Source organism: Patella vulgata, chromosome 7 (assembly GCF_932274485.2).
Source record: "Patella vulgata chromosome 7, xgPatVulg1.2, whole genome shotgun sequence".
Taxonomy (NCBI): Eukaryota; Metazoa; Mollusca; class Gastropoda; family Patellidae; genus Patella; species Patella vulgata.
In genome coordinates this window covers 35,685,167-35,701,357 of record NC_065885.2, presented here as the reverse complement: position 1 = coordinate 35,701,357, position 16,191 = coordinate 35,685,167, and the positions used below count along the sequence as shown (strand labels likewise).

At 34.8% G+C, this 16,191-nt stretch overlaps 1 protein-coding gene and 1 long non-coding RNA gene across 2 annotated transcripts; one reads left to right on the top strand and one right to left on the bottom strand.

Moving 5' to 3' along the window:
- The first annotated feature begins 192 nt into the window (after positions 1 to 192).
- On the top strand, positions 193 to 5,652 carry LOC126828512 (uncharacterized). Its single transcript, XR_007683103.2, has 3 exons — positions 193 to 265; positions 741 to 1,044; positions 3,208 to 5,652. It is a non-coding gene; the product is annotated as an uncharacterized LOC126828512 (long non-coding RNA).
- A 67-nt stretch (positions 5,653 to 5,719) lies between these two features.
- LOC126828511 (protein tilB homolog) lies at positions 5,720 to 14,936 on the bottom strand. The gene is made up of 8 exons (XM_050558298.2): positions 14,000 to 14,936; positions 12,782 to 12,875; positions 12,171 to 12,264; positions 11,311 to 11,444; positions 10,506 to 10,648; positions 9,926 to 9,971; positions 8,469 to 8,620; positions 5,720 to 6,972 (listed from the first exon to the last, which is right to left on the bottom strand). The coding sequence occupies exons 1-8, from the start codon at positions 14,011 to 14,013 to the stop codon at positions 6,861 to 6,863; spliced, it is 789 nt and encodes a 262-aa protein (XP_050414255.1). The 5' UTR covers positions 14,014 to 14,936; the 3' UTR covers positions 5,720 to 6,860.
- Between the last annotated feature and the right edge of the window lie 1,255 nt (positions 14,937 to 16,191).

Here is a 16,191-nt window from a genome sequence, read left to right as displayed (position 1 = left end):
TTGTCCAAATTCGGTAACGCAAGTTGCAGAAAATAAAAAAATAGAGAAACTGAGAAATATATACAGAGATTACTATACCCACCTAATAATATATATTGCAGTTAGATAACTACATAATTAATATATTCGAACCACTTAAAATGTATATTTTTTTGTACTGAATATGGACTTCGTGAGTTTTATTTCGTTTCGGAAAAATGTTTGGCATGAATTTTATGAATATATTTAATCAAAATGGCTGAACTTTTTATAATTCGTTTCCATGGTAGATATGATGCCTTTTTTTTAGTTAGAAAAACACATACTGTTTATTAATGCATGTTTAAAGCCCCGACTGAACCCACACACACATTTTGTGAATATAGTATGCTGGCTTTTTATAGTGTCCCAGGTTGATCTCGGCGACGTTTCCATATATGTTAATAAGTCACTCAAAATGCAAAAATTAAAAATTACATCAAAATTTTCCTCAATTATCAGACCCCCCCCCCCCCCACTTCGGAAACCGCTCGGCAGCCTCTGATATATATCTCAGGAATAGGTTGAAAGATGTTTCTGAAATTTTGTGACGGTTAGTGCTGGTGAGGCTCTGCTCTAGTCCAAAGACTTGTTATCCTAAACATATAACCAGCATATTTTATCCTTTATTGTATTATATAATTAGCTTATACGTGCTTACTAATACAGCCTAAAGGGGAATGTGGCATATTTTTCTCAATAGTATTTTTGTTATTTTTCAGATTAGAGAAAACAGATTATGGAAGAATCTTTATCAGTTTTAACTCCAGTTCAACAGCGACATGATGGCTAGACAAAGTTTAAGACGCTTTTCAAAAAGCAGTAATGAAGAGATCATATTGGCACCACCAGGAAGTCCCACTCTTTGGTCTAATCAATCTGAAGAGGGACATTTTCCGCCAACCCCACCCCCTAAACCCCCATTAAGTTTAAGTAAGGGTAAAGATTCACGCCCTGGGTCATCAAGACGGCGAAAATATTCTGCATCATTATCTCTGACATCAAATGATTCATTGGAAGGATATGGTAAGAAAAATGTTCAATAAATTACTGAATTTGTATGTTTACTTCATTCAGCAGACGGCTGTATTTCGAGACGGTCTACATTTTCTCATTTGCTTCTTTGTATTCAGTATTGTTTGTTTTTTGCTATGTTTTTGTGGTGGGTGGAACATGTGCCCTAATTGAGTTCAATATGCCTCGTTTCTATTGAATACTAAAATGTTTCTCAATTGACTGGAAGCATTTAGTTTTTAGACTACCTGTTTTTTTATACATTTCCCCGATGTTTTTACTTGTATAGTTTATTTTTACTTCAATATGTTTACATTCATATTTCTCGTAACATGTAGCAGATCATGACTCATGCTGGCATTACACAATGATTTCTCTGGGTTACATTCCTGATTGTTTTCAAATTTGAGTGAAGTCTGTATCACTACAGGCCCGGGACTGTACTGCGCAGTGGACGCTTACGGCTAGCCCCCAGATCCATTTTAAAGTTAAACTTCGGTAGTCAATGTAGGACCGACAGAGTCTTTGTTGGAATTTTTAAAAATAATTGTTTATTGTTGGAGTTTTTTGAGTTTTAAAAGTTGTGTTTAGGCTACACAACACAGTAGAAGTATTTTAAAACTTGCTAAGCAGGATTCATTTGGTGGGTATGAAAGGGCCCCACAAAACCCACCGATATGGAAGGATAACTTTGCCAATATTATTTCAATGTTCACTGTACAAACTGCATCAGCAGTTCAAAATACGTATTTTAATTTTACAAATTGCAATTTCCATTGCTCCACAGTACCACGTTCGATTAGCCTCATATTTTTAGTTCATACCCCCCCCCCCTCCCCCACCTTTCACTTCAACATCAATCTTTTTCTTTAAGTAGGGAGCCAGGGTGACCAAGTGGGTAAGATGCTGGCTCACTAGCCTGTAGGTCGCGTGTTCCATCCCCGCATTGGCCGAGAAAGTATATCAGGATTTTCCGACATGGTTTCACCATGTCAGTGGTGCAGGAAAAAGGGTCTGACAAGGACAGCTGTCCAGTCGATCCGATATGACGAAAAACCAAGGTCCCGTGTATACTTTGCTGTGCATGTAAAAGATCCCTTGGCACTGCAGTTGAAATTTGATATAAGAGTAGGCCATAGTGCCGCAGCCCGGGCAAAATTATCCCGGTTGGACCAGAACAGTAGGACCTTAGACACCATTTCATTTCATTTTTTCAAAGTATGTAAATATAAATGTGCCAGAAAATTATTTAAATATTTGAAAAGAGAAATGATACCTAACATGATATCTATAATTCGTATTAAGACAGGTACATGTATGTTTACTTTAAATAATCCTCACCCCTGTCATTTAATAGTTTCATACCACCTGACTTTGATCGTTTTTCTTTCCCCTTGTCAGTGATGCAGGACGGAGGGCCTGACAAGGACAACTGTCTAATCATTTGGATGGTACGAAAAAATGAGGTCCCGTATACACATTAGCATGCACGTAAAAGATCCCTTGGCAGTTGAAATTCGATACAAGAGTACTGTAGGCCATATACAGCACCGCTGCCCAGGCAAATTTTCCCTCACAGAACACTGCATGGTGTATGCCCATTTTTATTAGCCCAGTCAGAGCAGAACAGTAGGATGTTAAACCCCATTTCATTTTATTTCATTGATCGTTTTCCAAAGGTCTGTAAATATGAGTATTGGCCCCCTTTTAATGACCTTGATCTTGTAGATTGATCACATAAATTATTAATTTCCAGCATAGTCCGGATTTTTTTCCGTATGCAAATGACGTCGACGTACATCCCATATAAGGTATATGTTCTACTATGCAAGGTTCTATTATGCATTTGTCTATTATGCAAAATGCGGAATGGAGAAGTGTAATGTGCAAAATAACTATTATACTGTATTTCTATTATTGAAAAGTGTATTCTGTATTTTACACTGTGACATTGGTACTGTGGAGCAATGGAAATTGCAAATTGTATTTTGCACTGTGAACATTGAAATAATATTGCCAATGTTATCCTTCCATACACCTACCCTTGTCTGATACCACTTCGGTGGAAGCGGACGTCAAATAAAACTATTTCACACACCCACCTAACTTTCCATGACCTATGTTTATTAGATATTGTAATTGTTAAATCTTTTGATTTTCTCTTACTCATAGCAGATGTTGATCCATTTGCCAGACGACCATCCAGACCTTCATCATCCCTTTCAAAATACAAACCACTACCAGACATCAATATTAACCATAATAAAAATAGAGAAAGAAGGGAAAGCGAACAGAATGTTAACAAAGTTTCCCGGGACCTGAAGCAAATGAGTCTGGTTACAAATAATGGTAAAGATGAAGACTCGGCGATAAATAAAAAACCTGTTGGTGAAAATAAAAACACTAAAAGTCCCTCTGTGAAAAATGACGAACAAAAACCAGAAAAAAGACAGGTCAATGAGGGCAAATGTATTACTCTGGCCATTAAAATTCCAACTACAGGATCAAGAATAACTAAAAGCTTTAAGGAAACAGAAACCCTTCATTCTGTGCTGAAGTATGCAGAAACAGAATGTGGGGAAACATTGTCTCAAGATTATTATTTAGCTGTTAATGTGCCAAGAAGAATATTTGAAAATCCAAGGTTAACTATTAAACAGACAGGACTGGAAGACAAGACAACCTTGTTTTTATTTGAAAAAGATATGATTTAGTATAAAGGCACATATAATTCCAATGTTTACTTGGATGGTCTCATCAATTTAAGCAGAGTATTTGGGTTTAGGCTAGGAAGTATATATTCTATGCATGATTCCATTTGGTATCGAGTGAATGAAATTTGACTGCAATTAAACAGTACCTCCTTCATTTAATGGATATGTCATTTGTATGGGTGTACATAAAAATCGATGGTAATTTAAAAAGTATCATTCAAAAGTAGACATAATTTTAAAATTGAGCCTTTGTTCTGGGGTAATGTTTCCCATGTTATTTTCAAGAAAACTTCTTTAGGTTTGGGTTTAATTAGACAATCAAATATATGATATTCATGTTAATATTTATGATTTTAATAGGGTTTATTTATAGTGTGTTGTGATTTAAATGTATGAAGTATGTATGTGTCACTGAATTATTTTTTTTTTCAGTGATTAATTATGACTGCTGTTGATATTTTTGTGTTATTATAATAGAGTTATATATTTATGTTCGCACAGAGTTTATTTATGGATCTGTTTTATTGACCCATATTGTGGTTCAAGTTTGTTGCAATGTAGTATAGTTGTTGATACTGGCAGGCCATTTGATGGACCCCTCCTCCCCTCCCCCTCCTCCGGTCTATAAGGTTATTTTGAATATGATACGAACCAAAATTGATTAAATTTATACATATTCGTGGTGACAGTGATAATGCCTTTCTAAACACCACTAAAACATTTCAAATCAAATTGTCACTTTCTTTTTTTTTTAAAAACCTATTAGATATCTTTTCTATTATAATCAAAGTAAATTAAATGAAACAATGTACACTGTGATATATGAAATGATAATTTATATTGTATATATTGAAGCTAACTTAAATTGCATATTGATTCTATTTTAAAGGTTTTTAACATGTATATTTTTTAAAAAAATGTTGAAGTTTGATTTTGGTTTTATAGTCTTAGGGTTATTTTACAGAAATACTGACTGATATATTGAAATTCCATCCAAATTTTTATGTGATTATAAGATTTGAAATTAGATACTACAATAAATATTGTATTGAAGAAAGAATTATTGTTTTGACATGACCACATGTTGATTTCACATACGGGAGCCACAGTGGCTCAGAAAGTAAGACATTGGCTCGCTAACCTGGAGGTCCCATGTTCGATCCTTGTGTTGACCGAGAAAATTCATCATGATTTTCCGGCATGGTTCCCCCTTGTCAGTGGTGCAGAATGGAGGGCCCATGTACACATTGGCGTGTTCATCAATATAAGAATAGGCCGCAGTGCTGCTGTTCAGGTAAAATTTCCCTCATAGCACACTGTTTGCCCTTCTTCATTAGCCCAGTCGGTGCAGAACAGTAGGATTTCACATAAAGGTATATTGCCATAACCAATCTCCTGGTTTAAAACTCCACAGTACAGATGTGTTTTAGAAAAAAAATTCAAACTGGCTGGGATTGCTATGGTAGTAATCACGAGATAACAGCACCTTCAACTTTGAAAACATTATAAAGGCCAGATCTCAGTGAGTAATATAAGACTTGGCTCTCTAACCTGAAAGTCCGGTGTTGACAGAGAAAGTTTATCAGGATTTTCCAGAATGGTTGTCCATGATGCAGGACGGAGGGCCTAGCAACGTACAACATATAGACGTTCAGATGGGATGAAAAACTGAGGTCTTGTGTACACATTGGCGTATAAGATCCCTTGACAGTTGGAACTCAATGTAAGAGTAGGCTGTAGAGCCGCTGTCAGGGCAAAATTTCGTCTACAGCACCCTGCATGGTATATATCCACTTCATTTGCCCAGTCAGAGCAGAACAGTAGGAGTTAAAACCCATTTCATTTCCTTACATCTAGATGTGCATTCTTTGAACATGTGGCAGTATATTGTCATCACCCCTGTATCTTGTAAATACTCGAAGATTTATTATGATATAAATAATTCAAAGAAGAAAATTACAATTGTATTTGTTTATTCTTATCATAAAAAAACACTTATTATATATATCAATAACACTCAAAATTGATTTAAAATGCAATTATCCCAAAATACATGTAACATCAAGAGAGTCAAAAGACAAAGATTTGTGTTTGAAAAAAATATATAACAAATAGTAAATTGCATCATGTTCACAGACTTAATAAAAATAGTACATGACATAATTGGTATAAAATAATGTGAATTAAATAATATATCACATTCAAGCATTCAGTGTTTTTGATTACAACTCAAGTAAGATACATGTAGTATGAAGGGTGTAGAGTAGAAGCTTCAATATAGTTTTTTTATTTATCCCTTTAAGAAGGTTTAATCAGATCTTTATATTAGGGGTCTTAATAAATTCAATAATAAACTTGGAGATCCCAGAATTAAATTGTTGTTTTAAAAAATATGATTGAAGGTGATAAGCACTCCATGCATCAAAAATACATTCAGTTAACATTTCATTATTTTGTACAACCTTAAAAGACATAGGTTTTAGCATACACACAGCAGTGTTTCGGGGTTTGTTTTTTTTCAAACCATATTTTTTATTCAGGTTGACTGAATGGGATTGGGGAACAGGCTTAGCCTATGTAAAACCCCTCTCCCTAGGGTTTGTGACTAAATAGTACACCTGGAGCCTTATTCATGAAAACTTAATTAAACTAAAATATTTTAAGGATGCAGCCTTTTCATTTGGTTTAGCTTTATAATTCTAGTACAAATTTTAGCTCTTAGCAAATGAAAAGGCTGTATTCTTTTAAGTTTTTTGTGAATAAGGCCCCAGTATTCAACTGGTCAATCAAATAGCTCACTTCATGTGGCTTTTACCTCATTTCTCTTTAGACAAACACAGTGAGGTTGTCACTCATAATCCTTTTTTCTTAAAAATATTTTGTGGCCTTCTGTTAAAGCACTTGTAAACCAATCATAATTAGACACAGATACTTGATTCAGCCAGTGTTGATGTTTAAAAGAAAATGAAATCCAAGATCTATGATAAAAGATGAGATTTTAGTGATCATGAAAATCAAAACAATCAAGTGCTGTTCATATAGCATAGGACATAAATCAGATCATATAAATCTGTCGTCAGTCATTAAACAATATAACTCCCCTGTACCATTAGATTATGATATTAAGCATGATTTAGGAGCTTCCATTGCCTCTACAGGTTCTGTATCTGTTGTAAGCTGGTAAATACCATCTAATACTTTCAAATTTGGTAATACAGAAAACACTCTGAAAAAAATTACAAAAAGGAAAAACTATATTAAATTAAATGTATAGCATTATATTTACCATAATATAACAATTTGTAAAAACATTGTCTGTAATTGAAACCCTAACTTTCAGCCAATGAAAGATGAACTAACTTCGATGAATGGTCAACCCTAAGATTACACAACAGAGACATACAAAAAAATTATGGTCCTCTGAAAATCCATGAAAAAAATCTGATGCGTGAGGGCAGTTTTCATTTCTGTGTTAAAGGATCACAACTGTACTAAATGACTTCTAATAAACATCACATTTCAAGGCACTACATTTATCTCATCATTCTCGTACGATCAGGGACCATAATCCAGAAAGTTTTGGTCTGAAATGTGAAAATATCGAAAGGGAACGAGATCTTTGGTATATAAAGATATATTTTTAAGTTTCATCAAAATCCGATAAAAATTGTGACCTCTAGAGGGTCCACAACCTTGATATACCAGATGTTTGTATTTGCGTACAAAGAGCGGCCATCTTTTGGGCAGTTTCGTTTCAATTTTCCCGAAATTCGAATTCAACCTTCATTATGGTGGAATGGTGATATATTTAAACGTTTTTTTAAATCGGACAATAATGGTGAGCTCTTGAGGAACCACAAGCTAAAAAGGCTAATTTTCGTACGATCCGACATGTGCGAATATCGAAAGGAACCAAGATCTTTGGATTATAAACATGCATATCAAGTTTCATCAAAATCACATGAAAATTGTGACTTCTAGAGTTCAACAAGCTACAGGTAAAAATGTGCTTTTTCGTACAATCGGGAGCAACAATCCATGAAGTTATCGTACGATACATGCCAATATCTAAAGGCACCAAGATCTTTAGGAGATAGGCCTGTATTTCAAGTTTCATCAAAATCGGTTAAAAATTGTAACCGGAAGAATGTCCACAAACAAATTGTGGATAACGTCTACATATTGTCAAAACTACAAACAGTGATAATTTGGCTCAGAATAAAGTAATTTGAACCAAATTTTCAATATATTCATTTTAAATTATCTATTTTTGACCTATAATAGCCAGGTCTTTATTTAAATCATACATAATGTATCTTTAAGTGACATATCTGAGAACCAGAATATGATTTTTTTTTTGTACGGCCTAATTATTGCTATATTTGGAGATACTTTTTATCTGGGGAACCTTAACAGTGAAGCACACTAATGACTGATTGATGATAAGTATGTACTATTCCCTGAATGTCCACAACATCATGCCTGTATGGAGTTTGTTCAGTTATACACAGAATATGATTGGTCAGCTCAAGATCTATTGACCAATCAAGAGCCTTGGTACACAAACTTACCAGAAATCTTTTGAAATGCATTTCCGTCAAATGAATGTCAAATGTATTTAGTTTTTTCTTAGATGTTAATTAGGTGACCATAAGAATAATCAGTAAAAATATATCTAAATTTAATTCAAGATTGTGGCAAAACCTGAAAAATAAACATTACCTTTGTCTATAACCTGCAGTGAAAGTGACGGGATTACCATTAAGGTATAATTCTTCAATAGATGTTGATCTTAAAGCTTTTAATCCATCTAATTCCATGATGTCGTTGTCTTTTAAAGTTATATAGCAAATCTTTGATACTTTTGGTAGGCACTGTAAATAATAAAACAAAATATTTCAAAATTTAAAAGACATTTGTCAACTATTGCCAGTGTCTTCGCAGTTTTATGCACATGAATAGAAGTTAAAAAATACATGAACAGAAGTTAGAAGTTAGACGAAAGCATTTTAGAATTTTGAATCTAATATACCGCCATACTCTATCACTTCGTGTGTGTTCATTCTGTGGCGAGAGCCATTCCTGCCTCTAAACCGAGGAGGCTGTGGATATGATGTTCACCTAGGAACACTGAACAATGTCTATCCTAGGATCTCTAAATAATATGTCTTCACCCTAGCCTCTAAGCTGAGGAGGCTGTGGGTATAACGTTCCCCTAGGAACTCGGAATGATGTCTCTCCTAGGATCTCTAAATGATGTCTCTCCTAGGATGTCTAAATGATGTCTGTTTCCCAGCCTCTCAGCCGAGGAGGCTGTGGGAACGTCCTTTTGAGAATACTTAATGATGTCTGAAGGGAAATTTAACCTCGCTCTTTCTTATATAGAAAGTATAGATACGTCAGCTATTAGGGCAGGGCAATTACCATTTTTGGGAAAGTGTTTCGATTGGGCACCGCTTTACGTCAACATTATTCTACTTAATTGGACTAATCTGTGCACGAGATGACTGGACGATAGTACCCTACTTTTAGCAATTGATGGTGGTAGGAACTGTCTGTGAGTTAGTCTAAGAAAGATGAATCTTGCAAAATACCTACTTAGCCCATTTTTGTTGTCACCCATTTGTTTTTAAAACCACTTCAATATATTAAACAGAGCATCTTTCATAGAACAAAAATAAAACCTATAGTATTACAGAATGACCTAACGCACATAGCTTTGTTACGCGAGATGCATTTTCAGAGATGGCAGTGATCCAACGCACTTAGATCAGACTTGTCTAATAATCAAAAGGAGCTATACTATATTTGTAATGATGTTCTATTAAACAATCTATAAATGGCTATGTTCTATTAATAGATTTCGGTTAGAATAATATTACATATCAATCTTCATGAATTCTTTAATCAAAGCAAATGGGACTCTTTTGCATAACACCGCCCAAATTCAAATAAGGAAAATGTTCAGTTCCTCTTTAAATAACAAGCATGGCCTTGTTCTTCAAGTAGTATGTATCAACCAGTTCTAGCTGGTGACAAGACATTGTTGTTTGTGACATGGTGAGTTAAGCAGATGGCAGTGGTAATGGGTTATTCTTTTTTTTAAATCATTCTTAAATGTTTAAATGAAAATGAAATCCTCTTTATGACAACTACATTTAATTTCTGATTTACAGTACCTTAAAGGATGCAATAAAGTTGTTGTTTAAATTCAGATATTCACAACTGCAAGAAAAGATAATATTCCATTTTACTCAACAGTTTAAAAACTGAGTTTATGTGTTCATTACAGCAGCATTATGTTTATGCACACCAGAATAATTTGTCATCATTAATTAGCTTTTAATCAACTAAATGTTGAATATGTATATTTTTTTACTAATTCAAACAGTTTAAGCTCCAGTATTCTTGAATAATGACTATTGTTTATCTCTCTGTACCATTAATTACTATAAACAAACATTATTGTGGTCTACCTATTTAACAAATAGAGTTTTCAAACTTTGTATTTAAGAAAACAATATTACTTCTTTAGAGAGATGTGGATACTGACCTATAACACATATTTAGCGAGACAAACAAAAACATGAACAGTAACACTATCTATGTTCGTTTAACCAGAATTATGCCAGTCAAATTATTGTTTTCTTGAAGTAGATTGCATTAATAGTTTCCACAACCCATGTCTACCAGAATAAGTGTCATATGTTTTTGACCTTACTCAAAGAGGTTAAAAAGAAAAAAACATCTCTAACTTACTGTGGAAAAGAATAAGAATTGATATTTGTAATCTGGTTGTGAGCAAGATTAAGGTGTTTTACACTTTTTAATTTTGCCAGAATACGATATAGATTCTTCTTCTGATAACCATTCTGTAATTCTTGGTATCCAAAACTTGCCAACTGAAAAAAAATTATAAACATCAATTGTAAGCGTCTTTTTAATAGAGAGACACTAAGAAATGAAATGGGGTTTATTGTCTTACTGTTCTACACCGACTGGGCTAATGAAGGCAGGCATATACGCCATACAATGTGCTTTTAGGGAAATTTTGCCCAGACAGGAGCACTACAGCCTACTCTTATTTTTCGAATTCCAACTGTCATCGGTTCTTTTATATGCATGCCAATGTGCACACAAGGCCTTGGTTATTCTGTTCCCCCATCTTACATCACTGACAAGGGGAAACCACTCTAGCAAATCCTGAGGAACTTTCTCGGCCAACACCGGTTATCTAACCAGCATCTTACTGACTGGGCAACAGTTTCTCCCACTGGGAAATAGGGTTCAACATCATCTCAACACTATCCAGGTCTTTTAAACTAACTTGGTATATATATATTTCATTATTTCTCTTGCATGTAGGGGTACATGTTTGGAAGTGTGAGTAAACAGACTATCAACAGAAAACAGAGGTAAGGCAGGTAATCTACTATCTACCCAGGTCTTATTATTTAGAACATTTGGCCTCCCAATATTCAATACTACTGTTATAAACAATACGAAAGAACATTGTCTTTCCTTGTCAGCCCTAAATGAGTTAATCTCTTTTAAAATATCAAACCTCAGCCTTTTCCCAACTTTCCAATGCATCACGATGCTTTGTTTTTTCTTTTCCAGTTAATTCATGATGATCTGATTCTATATCTGTATCACAATCATCACCAAAATACAGTGGTTTGTCCTTTTCATTTGGACCTATATATTAACAGATAATATTTAAATTAAGAACAAGTTTTGAATACATTTCAAAAATTATTCTTAGACCCTAAATTAGATTTTGATTTCTAACAGTTTTTCTTCTAACTAGTAGCTTTTGGCTTCTGAAATCCAGTTTTAAACCATTGCTCCAGTTAGCAATTCTTAGGAATCAACAAACATGAAATGAAATGAAATGAAATGAAATTGGGGTTAACGTCCTTCGGTTCTGCTCCGACTGGGATAATGATGACGGGTATACACCATACAGTGTGCTATGAGGGAAATTTTGCCCAGGCAGCGGCACTATGGCCACCTCTTGTATCGAATTCCAACTGCCGGGGAACCTTTTACTTGCAAGACAGTGGCACCAAGGCCTACTCATATAAAATTCCAACTACCAAGGGATCTTTTACATGCACGCCAATGTGTGCACAGGACCTTGGTTTTCGTCCCATCCTAACAACTAGACAGCTGTTCTTATCAGGCCCACCGTCCTGCACTACTGACAAGGGGAAACCACACCGGAAAATCCTGTTCGATGTAAAAAAACGCATGTATTTTAGACGGCAAATGAAGCGACATCATACGCAAAACTATACTGGGCTTGATCTTAATTAAAGGTCAGTTGTATTGTACAGTGTTAAAAGAAGGCTTTCGCATTACCTGTGAAACACTTTGGATCCAATGATGTCTGGTTTTATTATTTGTATAAAGACAACTAACCTATTCTAATACGAGGAGCCTTCAGTTGGTTGCCTTTAATTTCTGAATTCTTCAAATCATGCCAAAGAGAAAACTGAAATTTGGCTGAAGAAAGCTACAAAGAAAATATGACAGTGTGTTAATTAATGATAATTCTTATGGTTTAAGAATTTTTAAGATCATTATTATAAAGTACAGTACTGTGTCTTTTTTAATTTGCACTTCTTCCCAAGAGAAAACAGCAGCACAATATAGAGTTGCACTTTAATTTCATTACATTCCACTAACTGCACGGAAATAAATGAAATGAAATGGGGTTTAACATACTACTTTTCTACGCCAATGTGGCTATGTGGAAATTTTGTCTGGAGAGCGGCCATACAGCCAGGGGTTCTTTAACATGCTACCAGTGATATGTATGGGACCTTGATATTCGTCTCATCGAATATATTATGATTTAGATCAGTACAAATAAGTTAAAGTACAGAATGTAGTACAAAATGAAATGGGGTTGAAATTCATGCAGGTTGCTATAGGAGACCATTTACACAGAACTAATACGATGCTAACATAGCACTTGTTTTTAGAACAAATAATATTGGTATAACTATAATATACTATACGTCAACTACCTCTGGAATCTGTCTTGATATCTGATTTTCTGATTCTGAAAAGGTTAAAGAGTTCCAACTGTTTGTAATCGCAATACTTTGTTCTGATGACGCACTGAAATTACAAATATGAAATTAAAAGTAAATTACAGGCACTGGTAGGTAATAGTAATATATATCCTACTGATATGTACAGTCTGGAAAATATAACCATTTCTGGCACCACAAGAAAACAATTTCTAATGTAGCTGATAAATAAGTCACCTGTCACAGTCACTGACAGGGGTGAATCCAGTCTTTTCAGACACAATTCTGTCATTTTGTCATTCTGTCATTCTGTAATTTTCTTGGTATAATTTTAATGTGTTTTGCACAAAGTTTTGCCAAACAGGCTTATAATATTATTATTTCAAGGCTTGTCAATAAACCATAATCATTTGTGACCCATTATGGCTAAATGAGTCGGAATGCGCAAAGTCTAATTGCTATAGAGAGAGAGAGAGAGAAATGGGGTTTAACGTCCACTCGACACAAACTAGGTCATTTCGGGACTAACATATGGTTAATTTTATTTCAGTAATTTGCTCGCGCGTAGGGGTCTTTAGCAGTGGGAGGAAACCGGAGGACCCGGAGAAAACCCACGAGGATGGACAGGCGTAATTGCTATAGACAAAACAAGTGAAAATATTGGTTTTGAGATTTTCACAAAAATGAATCTATAAATATACTATCTATCAACCTAAATGATTAAAATAGAGTCAGTATGAGCGACACAACACGTTGTTGAAAATTTGTGCGTTATCCTATATTTAGATTTTAATGAAGTCCGCCAATTAAGTCGGTTAGAAGTCGGGGACTTATTTTTCAACAGTGTGTTGTGTCGCTCATACTGACTCTAGCGAGTTAAGCAATAGGAAGGTCTTATTTTCTCACTAACTAAGAATGATAAGAATGTTCCTTTACATAGGCTACAGGCGTTCACACGGATTGACACCCCACCGTTTAGCAGTAAGTTGCCAAGTAAAATTGACTGGAAAGCGATTTCAGTTTCGCCAAGGATTCAATAGGACGGTTCCTGAACGTACTGGGCGAGTCTAATGAGACCTTGAGACCTACGTTCAGAGCTGAACTAGTGGCAACCAACCACGTCCGAAGCTGAACGAAAAGAAGTGATCAAATTCTTTGGTTAATATTTTACTGCCCAGCTGCGCTGGGCATTTAGCTCTAAAAATAACTAACCTGTCAATATCCATAGTACAGGTTTTATAATATGGTAGTCTTATGGTCCCTTGTTTGTTATACAACTACAATTATTTATCATTGATAACATTTTTTGTTTACATCAACAACCAGCAGCCATTTTCGAAAGGGAGTTAACTCAGCCACGTTTAAACGCCCCTGCAAATCGAGACAATAGTTTTTGAACAACCAGACCCCATCAATTTTTCGACAGTGTACGGTGGCTAGATCTATTTGTTAAAGGCTCAATACCACTCTTGTTGTAACAGAATAATATGTCCCAATCTTTATTCTGGTCAACAAATTGTACTATTTTAGAATATTTCAATTAATTGATCATACAAATTTCATCTTAACACACCTTATTTAAAAATTTTGAAAAATTCAAAATAATGGTTTGAAACGTCTAACGTAACCCTTTTCAAATGAAACTTCGATTAAAAAATATTTTCGAACCCTCTGGACAAGTAAAATAGGATGTAATGGATAATTTACACAACAGGTAGGACACTTAAACATCTAGTACTTAGATAGAGATATTATTTATTTTCTGGAGCTTTCAAGCCAGCAAGAGTGTTATTGTCCCTTTAAGGCCAACTCAATTTTCGTCAATTAAGGTCGCTGAGATAATTATCGCTAAGAGTGAAAATCTCTGCGACGGTGCGACGACTTGACACTGTGTATTCTTTGTATGGTGAGTTTTCTCGAAAGCGTGTTATAACTGGAGCAAAGATGTTTTATCAAGGACCATACACCAAGTTCCATCACTCTCACTTAATTAGAACTAAAGTTATCGTGTCCCAGCATTAAGCATCAACCAATCAAATTGCTTATCTCTGCTTACCCTAAGCAGAAAATGCTGATCTTCGAACTCCGTCAATGTATTCACCTAATATACATTAGCTATTCTTCAATGCATCGGATATGTAAAATTGTGTTAAGATTTGAGCTATTGTCTTTATAGGGACCCATTTCAGCAACAACAATTTATTACTGCAGTGATCTATGTTGACATTTTCACTATATTTTAAAGTCATAGTTTTAAACTTATATAGCTTCATTTTAAATATTTCTGGCCATTTATTATTCTATATTGAGCCCCACGTCATGAATGTTTATAAAAAGAAACTGTTTCAGAACAGTAATTTCTAATACACCTTTGATGTAATTCAAATATAGCTAATGTGCATAATCCATTGAGGCGTTTGTGTGCCTGACAAATTACAACACATCGTTATTAATTTACAGAGTCATGACATATTTTAAACTTTATTAAACCAAAATACTCGCAAATTCCAAGAGAGTGAATGTATTGGGAATAATATTATTGTTCTTTCTGATAAATTCTATAATACACATTAGTTACAATGAAATTGTTGATCAATTGTATTGCTCCTAATAAACTCTGGCAATTATCAGTTGTTATATAACATCTAGGTCAACGTTGTTCCAAGTTGGTGATCAACCAAGCCTAGTTCGTGCTCTGCACTTGGTGTTAGTTTGGTGATTATAATTAGAAATATAACTTACTACTGTGTGAATTGGAAATTCACACAAAATCCATTAATATTATTTTAAAAGATATCAAACTTCCAATACGACAATTTTTTTGGGGAAAAATGCTGTAAAAAAATAACATGGGTCTTATAATTTAGGATCCATCTGTGTCCAACATTCTGCATCCACCAACCTGGTTCCTGAAAAACAAACTGTGGTGGCCGTATACAATTAGTACATGTGCAATGACAAACAAAAATGAATTGAAAGCTAAATTAACTTAATCCCCACTGAACTAAATGGAATTGAACTGAACTGTTCAGATGGTCTTATCCCCAATATTGAGAGCCGCTCGGTCTACAGCCAGTCACTACCCTCAAGAAAATCAATCAGAAAAACTGTACTCTCCTTTTAAACCAAATCGTCCAAACAGATCACCATACTGCCTTGCCTGCATCCTCTTCCATCTATGTCCACCATTCTGCATCCACCAACCTGGTTCCTGAAAAACAAACTTAGATGGCCGAATGCAATTAGTACATGTGCAATGATAAACAAAAATGAATTGAAAGCTAAATTAACTTAATCCCTACTGAACTAAATGGAATTGAACTGAACTGTTCAGATGGTTTTATCCCCAGAATTGAGAGCCGATCGGTCCGCAGCCTGCCCCTGCCCTCAAGAAAATCACATTA

Bases quoted from the DNA above. Each gene is read 5' to 3' on its own strand.
- LOC126828511 (XM_050558298.2), bottom strand. The intron at 12,265-12,781 runs GTAGTTGACGTA...TTTTCTTTGTAG, and splicing joins TATCAAGACAGATTCCAGAG to CTTTCTTCAGCCAAATTTCA. The intron at 6,973-8,468 runs GTAATGTTTATT...AATTTTTTTCAG, and splicing joins ACTGCAGGTTATAGACAAAG to AGTGTTTTCTGTATTACCAA.